This window comes from Xiphophorus hellerii, chromosome 8 (assembly GCF_003331165.1).
Source record: "Xiphophorus hellerii strain 12219 chromosome 8, Xiphophorus_hellerii-4.1, whole genome shotgun sequence".
Taxonomy (NCBI): domain Eukaryota; kingdom Metazoa; phylum Chordata; class Actinopteri; order Cyprinodontiformes; family Poeciliidae; genus Xiphophorus; species Xiphophorus hellerii.
In genome coordinates this window covers 8,579,825-8,595,712 of record NC_045679.1, presented here as the reverse complement: position 1 = coordinate 8,595,712, position 15,888 = coordinate 8,579,825, and the positions used below count along the sequence as shown (strand labels likewise).

Genomic DNA, 15,888 nt, shown 5'->3' with positions numbered 1-15,888 from the left:
CACTTTATATGTTGCAATTTTACTGAAAAAGCAGCATTTAATCTAGAAAAAGGTTAAAAATCGAGGACCACCATTCATTTTCCTTGTCTTTGCTGAACCTCCAATTAACAGAGGTAAGGAAAACGTCTGATATTACCTTCTGCGCTACTGCTAAGACAATTTCCCTGTGCTTTTTTGTGATAATTAAAGTATATTTGGTGTTTGAACTATTAAAATAGGCAGTTCTAAGCAGTTTTAGAGGGAGTTTTAGTGTTTTCTTTTTCTTTGTTAAACCCTCAAAGTCCACTGTATGTGTTTTGCCAATATGGCAATAGTAACATCAAATATTGATGTCCAATACTGTAGAACTCAGTATAGATTCCTCTTTCTGCTTTTACATGTAATACAGATATGTCAACCTGTTCTGTTGTTTATTGTGTTGTTTTCCTAGGATATAATCCGGGTCCACTTTGCCCTTCTGCGAGCCATCGATCTGAACATGGTCAGCGGAGGAAGCGGTCTTGGAAAGATCTTCCTCGACTTCAAAGAAAGGTTGGTATCCTGTAATCCGCGCCAAGTGTTTGACCTCATGTCGCGTTCTTTTGTGCTCAGGACCCAGAGCAATGAAATCCAGTTACAACACAATGATAGAGGCCTTTTTCTATCCTTTCAACTCTATGAGACTGCACTAAGATGAGTATCCGAGACCAAACCGCCCATTGATGGGATTAGTACACAAAGAATAAGTCACTTAAAAATAAATAAATCAAGTTGTGTGCAAAAAAAGCTGAGCGAGCATGAAGCCAATTGTTTCTCTTTTCAGCAAAGGTTGACAAAGCAGCAGCACTTAGCCTGTCATTCATGTAAATCTTTTCTCTCTCTTATCATCACAATTTATTATTCTTTGCATAAATATTGTGCAGCTGTAACTAAACACACAAGTCTAGGACTAGTGAGAGAAATGGCTCATGATCTTTAACCAAAAAAGAGAAATCCTACAACCACTAAAATCTGACGTCACTCCATTTTTCTTTACAGTTTGCGTAGAAGGAAGTTGTGCTCATTCAGTATCTTCTTCGGACGTTTTCTTGTCGTTTCCTTCAGTAGTTTTTGGTGCAGCGCCACCACAGGTGAGGCAGTGAACAGGCTTTTCAAAAGGCTTTTGATAGTTTGACGCAGTGCAATGTCAATGTGAACTGCATCAACTAAAAATGTAACAAATGTAGCAATTTTGGTCACTATTGAATCCTGTCTACTTAACATTTTACGTCACTTTCTAAATAATGGAACCAAAATAAACAAAATTAAATTTAAAAACCTGCTCTTCCTCATTTACGTATTAACTTGAAACACTGAGAATTTTTATTTCAGGGACAATTGCAAACTCTAAGAACAATCAGAATGCATCATTTGCTTCAAAAAGCAATTATGTCTCAATTATTTGACTTCTCTGTGGATGTGGGAAAACACAAGGTAAGTCTGAAGGAAACCTGGGGGTTTGTTGCAAACTGGGGATTTCTCTTTGATCTCCACCTTTCCCAGCTGAAGAGCAGCGTGTGGATAATTTGCACCCCTGACGGGAGCGGTGATTTGCCTCCCTGCTGCTCTGAGTGCAACGGCTTCGTTGGTAATGGTAATGATGGTGATGATGGGTTCTGGTTTCGGTCATGATTCTATACGCACCCACAGAAAACGGGAGCCTCCTCGAATAATGCGGCCATTACCGCAGGAATGAGTCACTCACTGCTCTGCGTGTGCGTGTGTGTGTGTGTGTCGGGGTGTTCTTACATACATAAGTACTAAAATACTTCTGTGAGCAGTGATCCTGATTTCCTGTTGCTTCCAGCCTATAACTCATTATTCCTGAGATGTTTTCCCAGGTAATAAGGCGTTACATTTGTTTTTAAAAAGCTGTCCACTGATTCACTACAGCTTGAAACCAGACAGCCGTAAAGTTTCAACCAAATATCTATATTAGGGCTGCAACTAACTATTATTTTAGCAATTAATTTTTCTGTCGATAAATCGATTAATTTGGGGGTGAGTGGGAATGGGCAAATTCTGCTAATTTTTTATTTAACCACTTAACCCTTTTTATAGAATATTGGAGTTACATTAAAAGATGCAAATTAACACATCAGAAAGTAAATATTTTAATGCCTAACATTAATTTCCTTAGTGTACATGTGATCATTTATAGCAAATGATGCATCTACAGCTAAAAAGCATTTTTGTATCATCAACATGTGAAAACTTCAGACCTTTCCACTTGATTTAGCATCAGCACAGTGTAGCGCTAATTATTCTCTAATTATTTTTTTATAACTAGAGAATAATTAGATTACAAAGGAGACTTAATAGTCTGTTTTATTTTTTTAACAGAGTTTGAACTAGGTAAAGTAATTTTGTTTCCTTAAAATACATTTTTGGAGAAAGAAGGTTTTTTTTTCTTTTTTCTTAAATGCAAAGTGTATATACGTATATTTGTACAGTTTTGAGTTTGATGCTCCTTTAGCAAATGGCTATTTTGGAGTTTGTGTACTCTAGTTAATTATTTATTCATTACTAAATTAGTTGATGATTATTTCAGTAATTGATTCATCGTGATTAATCTGATTAATAATATCTGTCCTGATTCATCCATTTATATGTAATCTATGGACATTATGAATGTTCATTACTGTGGCCATACAGTGACAAATAAAGATTATTAGAAGTCTCAAATACACCAGACACTGAAAACACACCTGGCTACCAAGTGCAGTGAATATTGAGTGTTTTGTTTAAAGTATCATACTCACATGCAGTCTTTGCTGAAATTAGAAGTTTCAAGCAACCAAACATTTCCTCTCTATTCATAGACTGATGTGCTGATGACACGCCAGTCATTGTTCCCGTTTACCTTTCAGTGACATTCTCTGAAATGTGACGCAGGGTTATTTTAAGAAAATGATTCATTTGATTTGCAGATGCTCTCCATCCTGGTCTTTCACCACTTACAGGTGATTGACATGCGTACCTTCCTCATTTCAAGCCGCCGGTGCATCTTGCGTCTCCGTGGTGATAAACAGCCGTAACCGAGGGGATTTGAACCGGCAAAGCTCTCCTCCGGCACCTCGGCGGGTTTCCTGAGGACGGGGTCTGGCATAATTAATTTGGTTATCTGTGCTTGTAAGTCTCTGTGACCTTTACGACAATGTGCTTGTATCTTTTTTCCTCGTGTTGGTGCAAAAGATGAAAAGGCCTTTTTGTGTGCTTGTCATTGAACCGGCAGCCATGCTGAAAATGTCACCGGTTTATCTTCCCAGCTTTTAAACAGCCAGACTGAGGCGGAATGGAAAAGTGCACTCAGAGGAAGCTCCATAAACTAAATGGGCATCTAAATAGCCTCTTGTTGATATACTCATTTGCAACATTCCAGAACTCATTTCCGGAGTAATCTGGCTCACAGATATGCAGGCGGGGGCCTAATCATAGTGGCTCTGTGAGCCTCTTTAAAGAGGGCCTTTGCTCTACGTTCTCCACCATTTGCTGTTTGCTGGGAAGGCTGAGTGGAGGTGAGGGGGTCCCAGTGCCATGTGTCTCTGAATATTAGCTGCTTCCACAGCTTGTCACTTCTGGTTTGCTCACCAGAATTCCTCCGTCGCCTGACTCAGCTTGCTGCTCTGCTAGGGTGAGGGCGGATGCCCAGGGCACAGTTACCCCGAAATTGTGTTTCTGGTGGAATAACGTGCGCAGCAGCTTTCTCGTCATGGAAGAGACGCACACAGCAGGAGGAAGAGGAGAAGTTTTAACTGCTTCTGCAAAGCCCAAAGGAAAACTCCCAACATTTCTGTTTTCTGCAGACCGATATTGCCAGCTGGACAGCTATAGGACTTCTAACGGCACTTGTGAACATTTGGCAGCTGAATTTATGACCAAAACTTTGGCTTTATTTTCTTCCCTAAACACAAAGCCTCTCATTATCTTTTAATTCTTTTATATAATTCCTGCCTGGTTACTGGCTACTTTCAATTCAGTGAAGAAGATGATAAACATTTGTTCAATTATATAAGAAAAGCACATAAAAGCTGCAGCACCACACACTATATTCTCTTGTAACCTTTTAAAGTCATCTTGATCGATAGTGAACCTGAATTTCTGAAGCTCTTTAAACTTTTATTTATTTAACTGAGCAGCTTTTTCTGTAGAATGTGCTTAACAAAAATGAGAAAGGTGTGCAAGAAAAACTACGTTTACAGCAGATGAAATTTTTTTAAAAACCTGTAAGAGCCTGTATGAATCCGATAAGGAGTTGACTCGTAACCTGAGAGATGCACCTAAGACCTATGTTCCAATCTCTGCCTGGATAATTTTGCTTGTTTTAATTTTACGCAGTTCTTTAAATGTTTTGAGAGTAAATATATCTGCCCATTTATCCATAACAGCTGGAACTTTCAGTATCTAAAAAGATATTTTTGCAATTTACTGTCTGACATATTTAATTCTGACCTTCATGATGTTCTTAGAAAGCAAAGTTTTCCTTCTTATCCCAAATCATTTTATTACAATATAGAGACACACTTTTCCTTCTTTTTGAGATGACATTATGAGATTCATAGAGGTTTTATATTTGTTGTGATCTAGTTAAAGTCCATATCTTCTAATCTACTGAAATGCATGGAAGATATGAACTAATCTGGGTGTGTTTCCAATAGCTGTGTCTGAACTTGTTTGCTAAATTGTGTGTTGGCATAACGCTGGTTTCTTCCTTGATTTTAATGTCTAATCAGCCATAGGTCAGAGTCAAGTGTCTTAACAAGCAAAAATCAAACATCTGATAAAATAAGCTCATCTTCCGACCTGAAAATGAGCAAGAAAGCTTTATTCAAAAAGAGCATCTTAAAAGGTAGCAACAACGTCTGTCTATTTTAAAGAAAATGTACAGCAAGAAGAGTTACACCAATATTTTCTGCAAAAGGGAGCAGCACTCTACTTCTCTATCATCTCTTAGTATTTTGAATTATATAAAAGTGATTTTTTTATTATTATTTCTAACTCAGGATTTGCTCTGAATTCTGTTTTTATTTTCTTTCCAAGCTGCCCTTTCCACTCACCATTAGTGCTTTTGTTAAACTGACTTGTTAAAGAAAAACAAGAGGACAAAGCGTGAGACGACAGACTGCGTTCTTCTCTGAATTCCCTGTATAATTATTTTCTATTTAAGCAGGTATTGAACTCAAACTATTAGAAGCCCAGAAGAAAAGCATACAATAAGTTTCTTGTGGCTTGTAAACAGCTGCCCACAGCTGCAAAAGCAATAAATCAATTAAATGAGCCGCAAATCAAAAACTGTGACAATGGGCTCCTTTGGAGAGAGCTGAATGAGAACAAGAATTAAACTCACATTTTGAGCATGATGCTGTTTCCAACTTCACTGCTTCACCTCCAGTAATGTTTTTTGTTGTCGTATTTTTGATGTAATCTGCTGGGAAAATCTATTCACCGCTTATAGATTTACTTCCATGACAAAGTAAAAGGTTTCAGATCAAGATTTTTTACGTTTTAATGTCAGTGAACAGCAATAAAATTCTAAATGCATTTTTTATTAAGAGAAACCATTTACCGGTAAGTTATCTTTGAAATTAAAATTGATGATCTGAAACATTTAGGTGTGACATAAAAAACAAAATTTGAAGAAATGCGTTAGAGGGCTGACTTCAAACGTCTTAAAATAAGACCTTCATGTCCCATTATGTCCTGATCATTCATTCTATAATTTCTATCTTTGGTCTGTGCAACATTTCATGCTCCATCTGCTGTCTTATAGCCGGTCAAGGCCGCCCATTAATCTCAATTACAGTTCCAACGGAGCCGGAGCTGAGGGAGCGTAGATCCAGTCCTAATCGAGATCTTATTGGATCCTCTTGATCACATTTCAATAAACTTTTCGGAGAGAAGTTTGGATTCGTTTTGGGGAATCTCGTAGTTCAGGACTCTACCTCTGGCAGCCTGGTCCCATTTTGCAGCCTGAACATTTTAGGAAGATTTCCAGTGTGAAATTATTTATGTGGACATGCTTTCACATCAATAATGGAGATTCGTGAGTTTGCACTTTTGTGCTTTGGGAGCAGCCAGGAAATCACACTGCAGTCTAATTTTAACCACAAACATTTTGAAATAAATCTTACAGCATGTTTATTGTAAATTATTAAAGCGCATCTTAAAAACAAATTGGGTCATAACATCATAACAGGAGTAGCATGATTAATATTGTGGGTCTTAGAGAAATAATACACTGATCTTATCTTGCATATAAAACATGTGGGCAAAGGAAATGAAAAAACTAACAAAAAAAAACAGACGGGCATCCTGAGTTCATCTCAGTTCATAACTGTTTTAGGATAGAATACTGTTGAAAAAACTATTATTACCCTAATCAATTCCTTTGAATGAACTGTAGCTAAAACATTTCTATTTTTTCTATTTATGACTTTATTTAAAGTTTTGTCTCAGAAGCCATTTTGTTTAACCACCAGACTGGGTGAGAAGTTTGTCTTTTCATCACACGTAGTGAGGAGGATGGTAAATGGTTCACTTTTAAGGAATTACAAATGTAAATAAGTGAAGTTTGCTGAATTAAACTGAGGCTAAGTTTGAACTTTTCTGCTACAAAAAATCCTGTTTGCCTATTGAAAAGCACAACAGATTGAAAAGGCATTTATTTCTTCCAGAGAAAATTCCTGGGAGCTTTTAGATCTCATGGCATCATGAGATATTTGATATTCAAGATCATTTCAAGCAGGAATCTGGTGGTTTCTTCCTGAAAACAGCTAACGAGGCATTATAGATCCTGGCCAAATCAACAGTAATGCTTCATCAAACCCAAAATAAGTCTCACATAGATTGATTTTGCAGCTAAATCTTTTAGAATACCTTTAGGCTGAGGTGAAAAGAACAGAGAATGAGTGTTTTTACATGATAATTTGGTCGATTCTACCGTTACATTTTCATCTGCTGCAGTTTGCTTTCCCACCTCTAAACTAAATCGTTTGAAAAAACTGTTCCCCTCCTCGCCTGTGGTTGCGCTACACTACAAACTACTGAAAGAAATTTTCTCTCAGGAAAACATGAACGCAACTTTCTGCTTCTCAAAATGTAAGCAAAAATTCAAGTGGTGTCAGATTTTAGCGCTTGTATTTGGTAAGACACTACAAGCCATTTGTCTCTCGTACTAGACTCACGTTTTTGGTTGTATTTACCCAGAATAACTCATTTCTGCTTGCATCTACATATTCATTCGAACCGCACTAGGTTTCATTTAACCAAAATGAGACCTAGATTTTTAGGTGGACTTTGCTTTTAGTTTTGATTGCACATTCATTTCTCCACAAATGTATTGGACTTCCCAGGCAAACGAGCCGGAGTTCGATTAAAGCGGACTAAACACGGCTGGTGCGAATGCGTCCCATGAGAGAGAGACCAGGACTCTGAGCGATCCCTGTGTGCAGCGACCTTGTGAAACTTTTAAACTGCATATTTCTCAACAGTTTCAACAAAGTTGCCCACATCTGTAAGGTAAAAATAGTAAAAATGAAGCGCATGGCATACAGAATTTTGCAGCTACGCCTCCAGTTTGCAGATATCTTGCTCTCGGGTATCTACGAAGAGCTTGATTAGACTCCAGAATGCCAGTGCTCATCTCCAACTCACCCTTCTCAAGATTCAGTTTGAGAGCCTTGCCAGCTCTGTTGAAGGGGCGAGGGGTGGAGTATCGCGCCAGCCGTGCCAACGACCTACTTCCAATGTGTGCCACGTGTAGCAGCGTCCTCCAGGCAAGATGACTTTGAACTCGCTCCCAGCTGAACCATCCCAGATCTGTGTCAGTGTCCCATTGTACCGTCTAATGAAGCACCGCTTGGAACGACGGGATATTTTTCCTCTCACACTGATAACAGGAAATATGCCTTTCATTAGAGCTCTGTGATTACAATTTGTTGGCAGTAAGATGCCACCCTGACGAACACTGCCTCGAGTTCAGCCTGCTTTACTTTTCTAATCAGAACACATTTATTCACACAATCATTTATCTGCCCCCCCTGTGGTGGTAAACGTCTCTTAAACTGACCTCTGGAACTGTGTTATTAATCTTAAAACGAATGTGCGGCACACAGCCTGGAGGCCGGGAATCACAGAGCAGTTCAGAGCTAATTATGGAGTCAGACAGTGATCTCTCTTTTATCTCTGATATTGTATCTTAAACATTTCAGACATTCCAAAGAGCCGCATTAGTTCTTATTAAGCCTCATATTGTAGCTCAAGCATGCAAATTCAGTCTCAGAGGACGGCCGCAGAGATCTCAGTCACAATCTCGTCTGTTTCAAGTGATGTTTCAATTTGCGTCAGATTGAGATGAATATTGCATTAGGTTATTTATAGATTAGATTTTTCAGTTTAATTAAAAAATGTGACGGTGAGGGCAGAACAGAAAACCCCAACCTTAGCAGGCCTGCCTGGACAAGAGGCCTTAAAACTAACGTACATTTGTTTTGTACTTATAGATGTTGAAATATTTATTAGTTTTCATGGTAAAGATATTCAGAAAGTCTTAAAATTTAATTAGCTTTCATTACAGAAGCATTATCTCATGCTGGAAAATACCCAACGTTAAAAAGTTATTTATCTGGAATTATGAACAATTATATAGAAAAGTAAAGGTTCTGTGTTTTTTTGTCAGAGGAAATTTGTAATAAATTATTATTTGGAATGTAATTTAGATAATTTAGCACATAACTCTGATCATAAGATGGCAGTAAAAAGTCTTAAAATGTGCTCCTTGGTATGTGCTGAATATTCATCAACAGGCATTAAGAGTATAAATCCATCACTTATGTAATATTTTTTGGTGAATTTTGTCAACAATCAGGTTCAGCCCCCTGGTGACCAATGTCTGTGTTTATTTGGTCTTATGTTTGGGATTGTCACATTGGCGCAGTTCTAGTTCAGGTCCTACAGATGTTTTCATGACATAGCTAAACATTTGAATGCCGCTCTTTTCTACAGTCCTCTTAACAGAATTTTGGAGATTTTATTTTTCTGGTCTTCTTTTCCAACTCATTTTATGTGTGGGACCAGTATAAAATGCCCTGTGGCCATAGGCTAAAATAAATTACCCTCTGTGTCACATCATGTATTTACCCGAGGGGAAATGGGAAACTCCAATCCATTTTTAGGGTACAAAAGTTGTATCCTCAACAAATGTGCTCAAATTAGAGGTTGTGATTATTTTACTGCAATAAAGGAATAATATTTCTGTGAGTTTTTATAAATTTTTGACAGGGATGCCAATATATTTGTCTGTTCATATACTGAGTGATAACATACTAATGGATTAAACTGGAATAATGTGAACCTCCACTCACATTTTTGTGTTTTATTCAAATTAAATTGTACAAAGATAGTAGTACCACATCATATTCTGTGATCAAATTAAAGGACTGACCCTCTTTATGTACTAGGAGGGAGAATTCATTTGTGGAACTTTCTAAAACAACAATTTGGGATCAAATTATTTCCTTTTTCCTGGCGTTTGCACAGAGCCTGCTTATAATAGGAAGCATCTTAGCGAGGAATTACCAAACCCAGGCTGTGTTAAAACTCACCTGTCATCAGGCTGGTTCAGAGTGAGAGCAAAGGGACAAAAAAAAAAGATAGAGAGATCTGAGTCTTGCTAATGCTTAAAAAAAATCAGTCAGTATGTTAGCTTTCTTTTGGTTCTTGGATATGGTTGTGCTCTATTGCTATTTATGGTGTAAGAAGGGGTCCCTCAGGAGAAAATGTTGGGAGCCTCAAAGGTAAAGGAACTATGAGTATTCACATGAATTAATTTCCCCCACTTTACTGTCCGTCCCACGCTAAGATTCATGCATATTGTGTGTGTCTGTGTGAGTTCTGTGTCCACTTCATGTGAACAGAACTGACAGGAAGGTCAAACACACATGCACCTCACTTCCTTTAACGTGTCCTTTTCCCGCTGAATCCTGAAAGGATGATGAGGCGTGACAGTTTGGATTAATGCAAAGATTTGTTCCCGCCTCAGGTTGCTGATCTACGGTCAGTACTGCAGCCACATGGAGAACGCCCAGAAGACACTGGATGAGCTAATAGCAACACGGGAGGACGTGAAAATTAAAGTGGAGGTAAGCTACTTTTAGGAGTTCAGTATTAACTATGCAGACTTTTGTTTAAAGAAATTACAATAAACTTGCAGGTGGGATTCAGTTCATTTGACTGATTATGAATGCAAAAATTATGAACTGATTGTGTTTTAAAAATAAAGATTTATTTTACATCAGAGTACAAGACTACATTCATGAAAAAACACAAAACAAAGAAAAACAAACAGAAAATATTGTGTTTTATGGAATTAATATTATTAACTGTGTGTGTGTGTGTGTGTGTGAGAGTACAAGCAATGATGGGGAAAAAAGAAAAGGTATGCAGTGATTTTATATGTATTGTCTGTTGAATCCAGAAAGTAAAGATTGCTGCATACAGCTTCAAAGTTCATTTACAAACTTCACTACTTTTGTTTTTATTGTTCCAATCAGCTTTGCGTCTGGCTGCTATAAAGAGTGTTCAGATGAAATGCAATTGGCTGCAAAGTTAATAAAGTTAATGAAAATGAACTAAATCACAAAAACCTCATTTGCACTTAGCTCGCCGTAAAATGACCTGCTAGCATGGTTGCAGTGAGCTCAGGGGAAAATGTTAACAATGCCGGTGAAGATGGTGATTGAAGCAGATGAGCAGAGTGGCTGCCTTAAAATGGAGTGGAGTCATTCTTCTGTCTGCTGTTACTTTTAAGAAAGCTTGCTGTCATTATTAATTTGGTGTTCACAAACCAAAATGTTACTGCTAGTGGAATTTCACCAAACATCAAGAGCTTCATCTGTTGTGAGGAACGGCTCAGGTTCAGGGCGTCTCCAAAGAGTTTGCCAAGTAATGGCAGATTCTAGTTGTTATGCATGAGGCTTTTGGACCCTGGAAATGTGTCAAAGAAAGTGGAAAATGAGAAACTTTTCATTTAAGAACAACAAAAAACAGACTGAGGTTCTCCTAAAGAGATCTGGACTAGGCTGCAGAGAGCTGAGGTTATTTCCTCAGATGATGATGCTTCCTTTGGACTGTCTTGGATAGGAAAAGGAAAAAAACTTTCCAGAGAACCAGAAGTAACTCTGCAAAAACACAAAATCTTACCAAGTAAATTTGGTCTAGTTTCTCGTGCAAATATCTCAGTACACTTTAAATAGGACAAACTAACTTAAGAGAGTTGCTTAAGGCTTGTCGAGCTATATAGGCTTGTTTTAAGTCAATTATTCCTTCATGTTGATGAAAAAGTATTAGTTCTGTTGGCAATTTACTTAAAACACAGGAAAAATGTCTTGTTATAAGTTAAATAATCTGCCAATGGAATAAGAACTTTTTCATCAATATTAAGGAATTATTGACTTATCAAGCCTCTATAGCTTGCTAAAAAGTTACTTGTAAGTTAGTTTATCATATTTCAAGTTTGTTAAGATATTTGCACTAGAAACTAGACCAAAATTACTTGGTAAGATTTTGTGTTTTTGCTGTGATAAGCCATGAATCCCGTGTCATGTGACAGTGGACAATCTTGGGAACTTTTATGTGTAGATGTGGAGAATTTTTGTTGCTTTAAAAAATGTGATCAAAATATCCTCCAAGACCAACTTTACCCAACAATATGGGAGCAAATCAGTGTTGAGGAAATCTTTTTCCAGTTCAGTTTTTGGGCCCCAAACCCTAACTACTGGAAACCTACCGACACTTTGTATAAACTTCATTTATTCCCTAATAAAATCGGTTTAAACTTGTAAAGTCTGCATTGCTTATTTTGAGTCTGCCAAAGTGAGATCTAACAAAAAGATCTGAGAACACTGACTCGTTAGAGCTTGAGAAAAACTGCTTTCGAGTGTTGGCACAAACTGCAGAATGTGAATGAGTGTCATTTCTTGTGCAGAGCTGTTGTGTAATAGTTGCATCAGCAGTCTGTGAGCAGCGAAGGGGCTCTGGGTGCCATTGACGGCGTAATGGGGTGATCACAGTCTGAGAGCGTCTCAGATTGGGCCAGCTTTGTAGCGCCCTAAGTCAGCTTCTGAAGGTCTCTTTAAATACCTTGTTGGCAGGGAGCGATAAGCTTAGGTGGAAATAAGCTTCCCCACAAACCGCTGTGAGGGAACAACAGCGGCTCCATCGGCTGATGATGCAGAGTTAATCTGAATGTTTTCATTATTTGGAGGAATTTCTTTGTCAGCACGCAGACCAGTTGGGCTCAATTTCTGCCATTGAGAGAACAGAATAATAAAAATAAAAAAACACCTCACTGTTGTTACTGGAATGCAGCAATAAATTATTTAACAATGCTTGTGGAAAATGAACAATTCTCTGTTATGCAACATGTGATGAGGAGGATGATGATGACTGCCTTGCTGTTCATGTTGTTCCTGCAGGAATGCACCATGAAGGTGCAGGAGGGCAAGTTCAAGCTGCAGGATCTCTTGGTGGTTCCCATGCAGAGGGTGCTGAAGTATCACCTACTACTGAAGGTAAGGAGCTTCCTCCTGACCAGCAGCATTCTCCGTTTTACACAACTTAATCTCATTTGAAGAGTGAGTTGACAGATCGCCTTTAAATGCCCTGCAGTTCTGTCATTTTCTCTTCCATTGGACTTTAAATGTATCTCTTTGAAGACGGAGCTGATGAAAATCTTCACAGTTTCTATTTCGTCCTTTAAATATCAAGCTGTCAATGTTTGTGTCAAGCGCAGTCCTGAAAAGTTTGAAGCCTCCTAGTGGAGGAAAGCAGCAGCCGTCAGATTGGAGTAAAGCTGAAATGTCCCAGTATCACTTTAAAAAAGAAAACAAGTGAATTTATTAAAGCATCAGAAGTTGGCAAAAATAAATAGAGCTCATTGTGTCAACTGCTATAAATATGTTTCAGTTTAACATGTTGATTATTAAGTTATAATTTCCTTTACCGTTTCTTCTGGTTCTTATCAAAGAAAGAAGCTAAATAAACACAGTTTTAACCCATTTCATAGTCAATAATTCATAAAATTGTAAAGAGGATTCCCATACGATGCATTACAAAACATTTTGTCATGTTCAATCTGCAAATTCTGTTCTTTTTATTAGGGTTTTCTGCAATAGAACAGCACAGAATAGCACCCACTGTCGAGGTGGTAAAATATATGTATTTATTTTTAACAAATAAAGATCGTTAAATTGTAGCCTGCGTTTGTTTTTAGCCCACTGAGTCAAAGGTTTGTAGTCTACGTCACTTGCAGCACTCTGCAAACGGGACTTCTATATTTTCTTTCTTCTTGCTACTCTTCAACAATTGAAACATTTGTGGAATGCACAACTAAGACTCATCTCGTTAGCAGATTCTCCAGATTTACTATTGATCATTTTCTCTTCATTTTCCCTTTTTAAATGCTTGTCCTTGCCACCCTGCTGACTCCCCATTGGTTACTGAGGTCATGGGTAATCAACAGGATGAAATATTTACATTTCAAATTAAAAGCATGCAAATAAAACACAGGAACAAGTACACAGGTTCATCCTGGGACACAATGCTTAATGTTAGTTTGCTAAATGAAATCCCAATAAAATCCTTCGAAGTTTGTGCTTAGTGTGATTACTTTTTCGCTGTTACTATTAAATAGCTGGTGTTTATTTATAAAACAAGTGGATCACTGTAATATTCCCCATGATTAATTCACCCTCATCTTCCAAATCACTCAGCAAGTATGTTACTTGACTGCAAGTCGACTGTGGACGCTGCAACTTTTCTGTTTGTTGGTATCGAACCGCTGCAGGAGCCACAACAAGCCTCCCAGGTCAAATCAGCCGTGCGCTAATCAGATTAAACACACCCCATTTCGTCGCCTCCCGCAACTTTGCAGGAGAGCATTGGTGCGCGCTGCGCCCCGAGGGCCTGTCACACTGACAGGTCCTGTTTTTGTGTGGAGGGGCGCTTACGCAGGTCTAATCACGCCTGAGGGCATCACTTCACTTACTGTTGCATAGATATCATCGCAGCAGAGTTCATCGTTTGTTCGTGGTGTGAATAGATCCTTTATGCGCTCAGAATGAAGAGAAATCAGCATCTCAGATGTCCTTGAGCAGCAATTGATTTTGTTGATTTTAATCCCAACTTTGAACTGAAAGAAGGTCATGATTCCAAGCTTTCTTTAAACAAATGTACCTTGTGCAGAAAGAATCAACTCTTTGAAAACCTTTGCAAGAAAAGCATCAGTGTTTTGAAAAACATCGATAGCTGGTTTGTTTTTGTGGTTTCTTTTCTTCATAATGTATTATAATTAGGGAATTGGTTTAGTGCCACCATAATAAAGCATGTAGTTAGCCTTTCTGGTTATGAAAATATATGTTTTTTGCTGCTATTGCATTCACCTGCTCATCATTTCTGCAGTAACTACAGGTTAGACACTGACAGGTTTTACTCTTGCACATTTTACCCAAGAGAGATGAAGTGCAGCAAAGCACGTTACTGTAAGCTAGTGGCTGATTATTTTTAGATATTTAGCATCAGAAGCCTTACCCATCATCCTCTGTGAAGCTTATGTATGTAGGCTGCAGCACAGGGGAATCCCTGAACAGCCCCATTTACCATGTGTCACTTCAAAACTTCATTTTGTCTCATGTGAAATCAGACATTAAGGAACAAAAATGGGTGAACATGCGTTGTGTTGTAGCCTGTAAACTAACAGAATCTGACAACCTCACTATATTGCTTGGAAAGACTGAGTTAGTCACTTTTAATGTTTTATTTGCAAGCATTTCTCTGTGTGATAACAAAGAAATGTCTCATTTTAGTGAAGCAAGCATTTAAAGTAACATTTTCCAGCTGAACAGATGAGACGGCCCTCTTGTAGTGAGCATCAGCTGGCATTTTTCACATCAATTTTGTACATTAATGAAAAATACAACTTTTTTGCTGTGTTGTGGTTTTAGTGCACAGGAGAATTTCAGTCAGTTACAACATCAACAAAAAGTTGATTGGTGCAAGTAATTCAATCCAAAAAGTGAAACGTAGAGACACATTTCACACAGTGACATTTTTCAAACATTTCTCTTTGATCATTTTTTATTATTGTGGGTTACACCTGATAAAAATCTAGTTTTCTTTAGATAATTTGAATATTATACATTGCATCATATATTATGTATTGCTATGCTATGACATTTAGCAACACGAGGGAAAACCTCAGATAGGAGGATAAGTTACAAAATGATTGGTAAATAAAGAAGCTGTTCTATTATTGCATAGTTGAGTGGAAGGAAAAAATGTGGTAGAGTCACCACACACCAATGTTTGATATTATTACCCTGAAGCAAGACAAAGCCTGTCCTCCCTACAGCCATGATTCCTCCTAACAGCTTGGAATAGGGATTACTTTAAGAGCGTAGAATATGAAATGACCACACTTTGACATCTTGCTGAAATATCCACCAAACCACAAAGAACAGCAGCAATGATCACGGTACTCAGTGTCCTGTTATCTCACATCAGTGTTTTATTTCTCAGATGGGCTGCAGGTCTGTTCAGCTGCATCTAGGCACATTATCTTGTTCTGTTGTTCATAATGACTTGATAAAAAATGAGCCGTGGGGATTATGGAGGTGCCCAGAATTCATAAATTGCTTGTTTATTAGTGTTTACACCTGATTTCACATGGTTCTGATAAGGTTTAATATGCTGCTGTGAAACTGAGAAAAATGTGTTATCATAAAAAATGAAGCTCTTGTTTTCATGAAATCATAAACAGTATTTTCTCAGAGTGGCTCTTCAACACTGTTCAGGTTCATTATTGATTTTGTGATG

The 15,888-nt window shown here is 37.9% G+C and overlaps 1 protein-coding gene across 12 annotated transcripts in view; it reads left to right on the top strand.

Annotated features, from left to right (window-relative positions):
* vav2 (vav 2 guanine nucleotide exchange factor) overlaps positions 1 to 15,888 on the top strand; it is a 208,407-nt gene that overhangs the window by 170,554 nt on the left and 21,965 nt on the right. For all 12 annotated transcript variants that reach the window (XM_032569929.1, XM_032569928.1, XM_032569931.1 and 9 more), the window contains 3 exons: positions 431 to 531; positions 10,058 to 10,157; positions 12,492 to 12,587. In XM_032569929.1, coding sequence (XP_032425820.1) covers positions 431 to 531; positions 10,058 to 10,157; positions 12,492 to 12,587 — 297 coding nt within the window. The remainder of the gene's footprint in view (positions 1 to 430; positions 532 to 10,057; positions 10,158 to 12,491; positions 12,588 to 15,888) is intronic.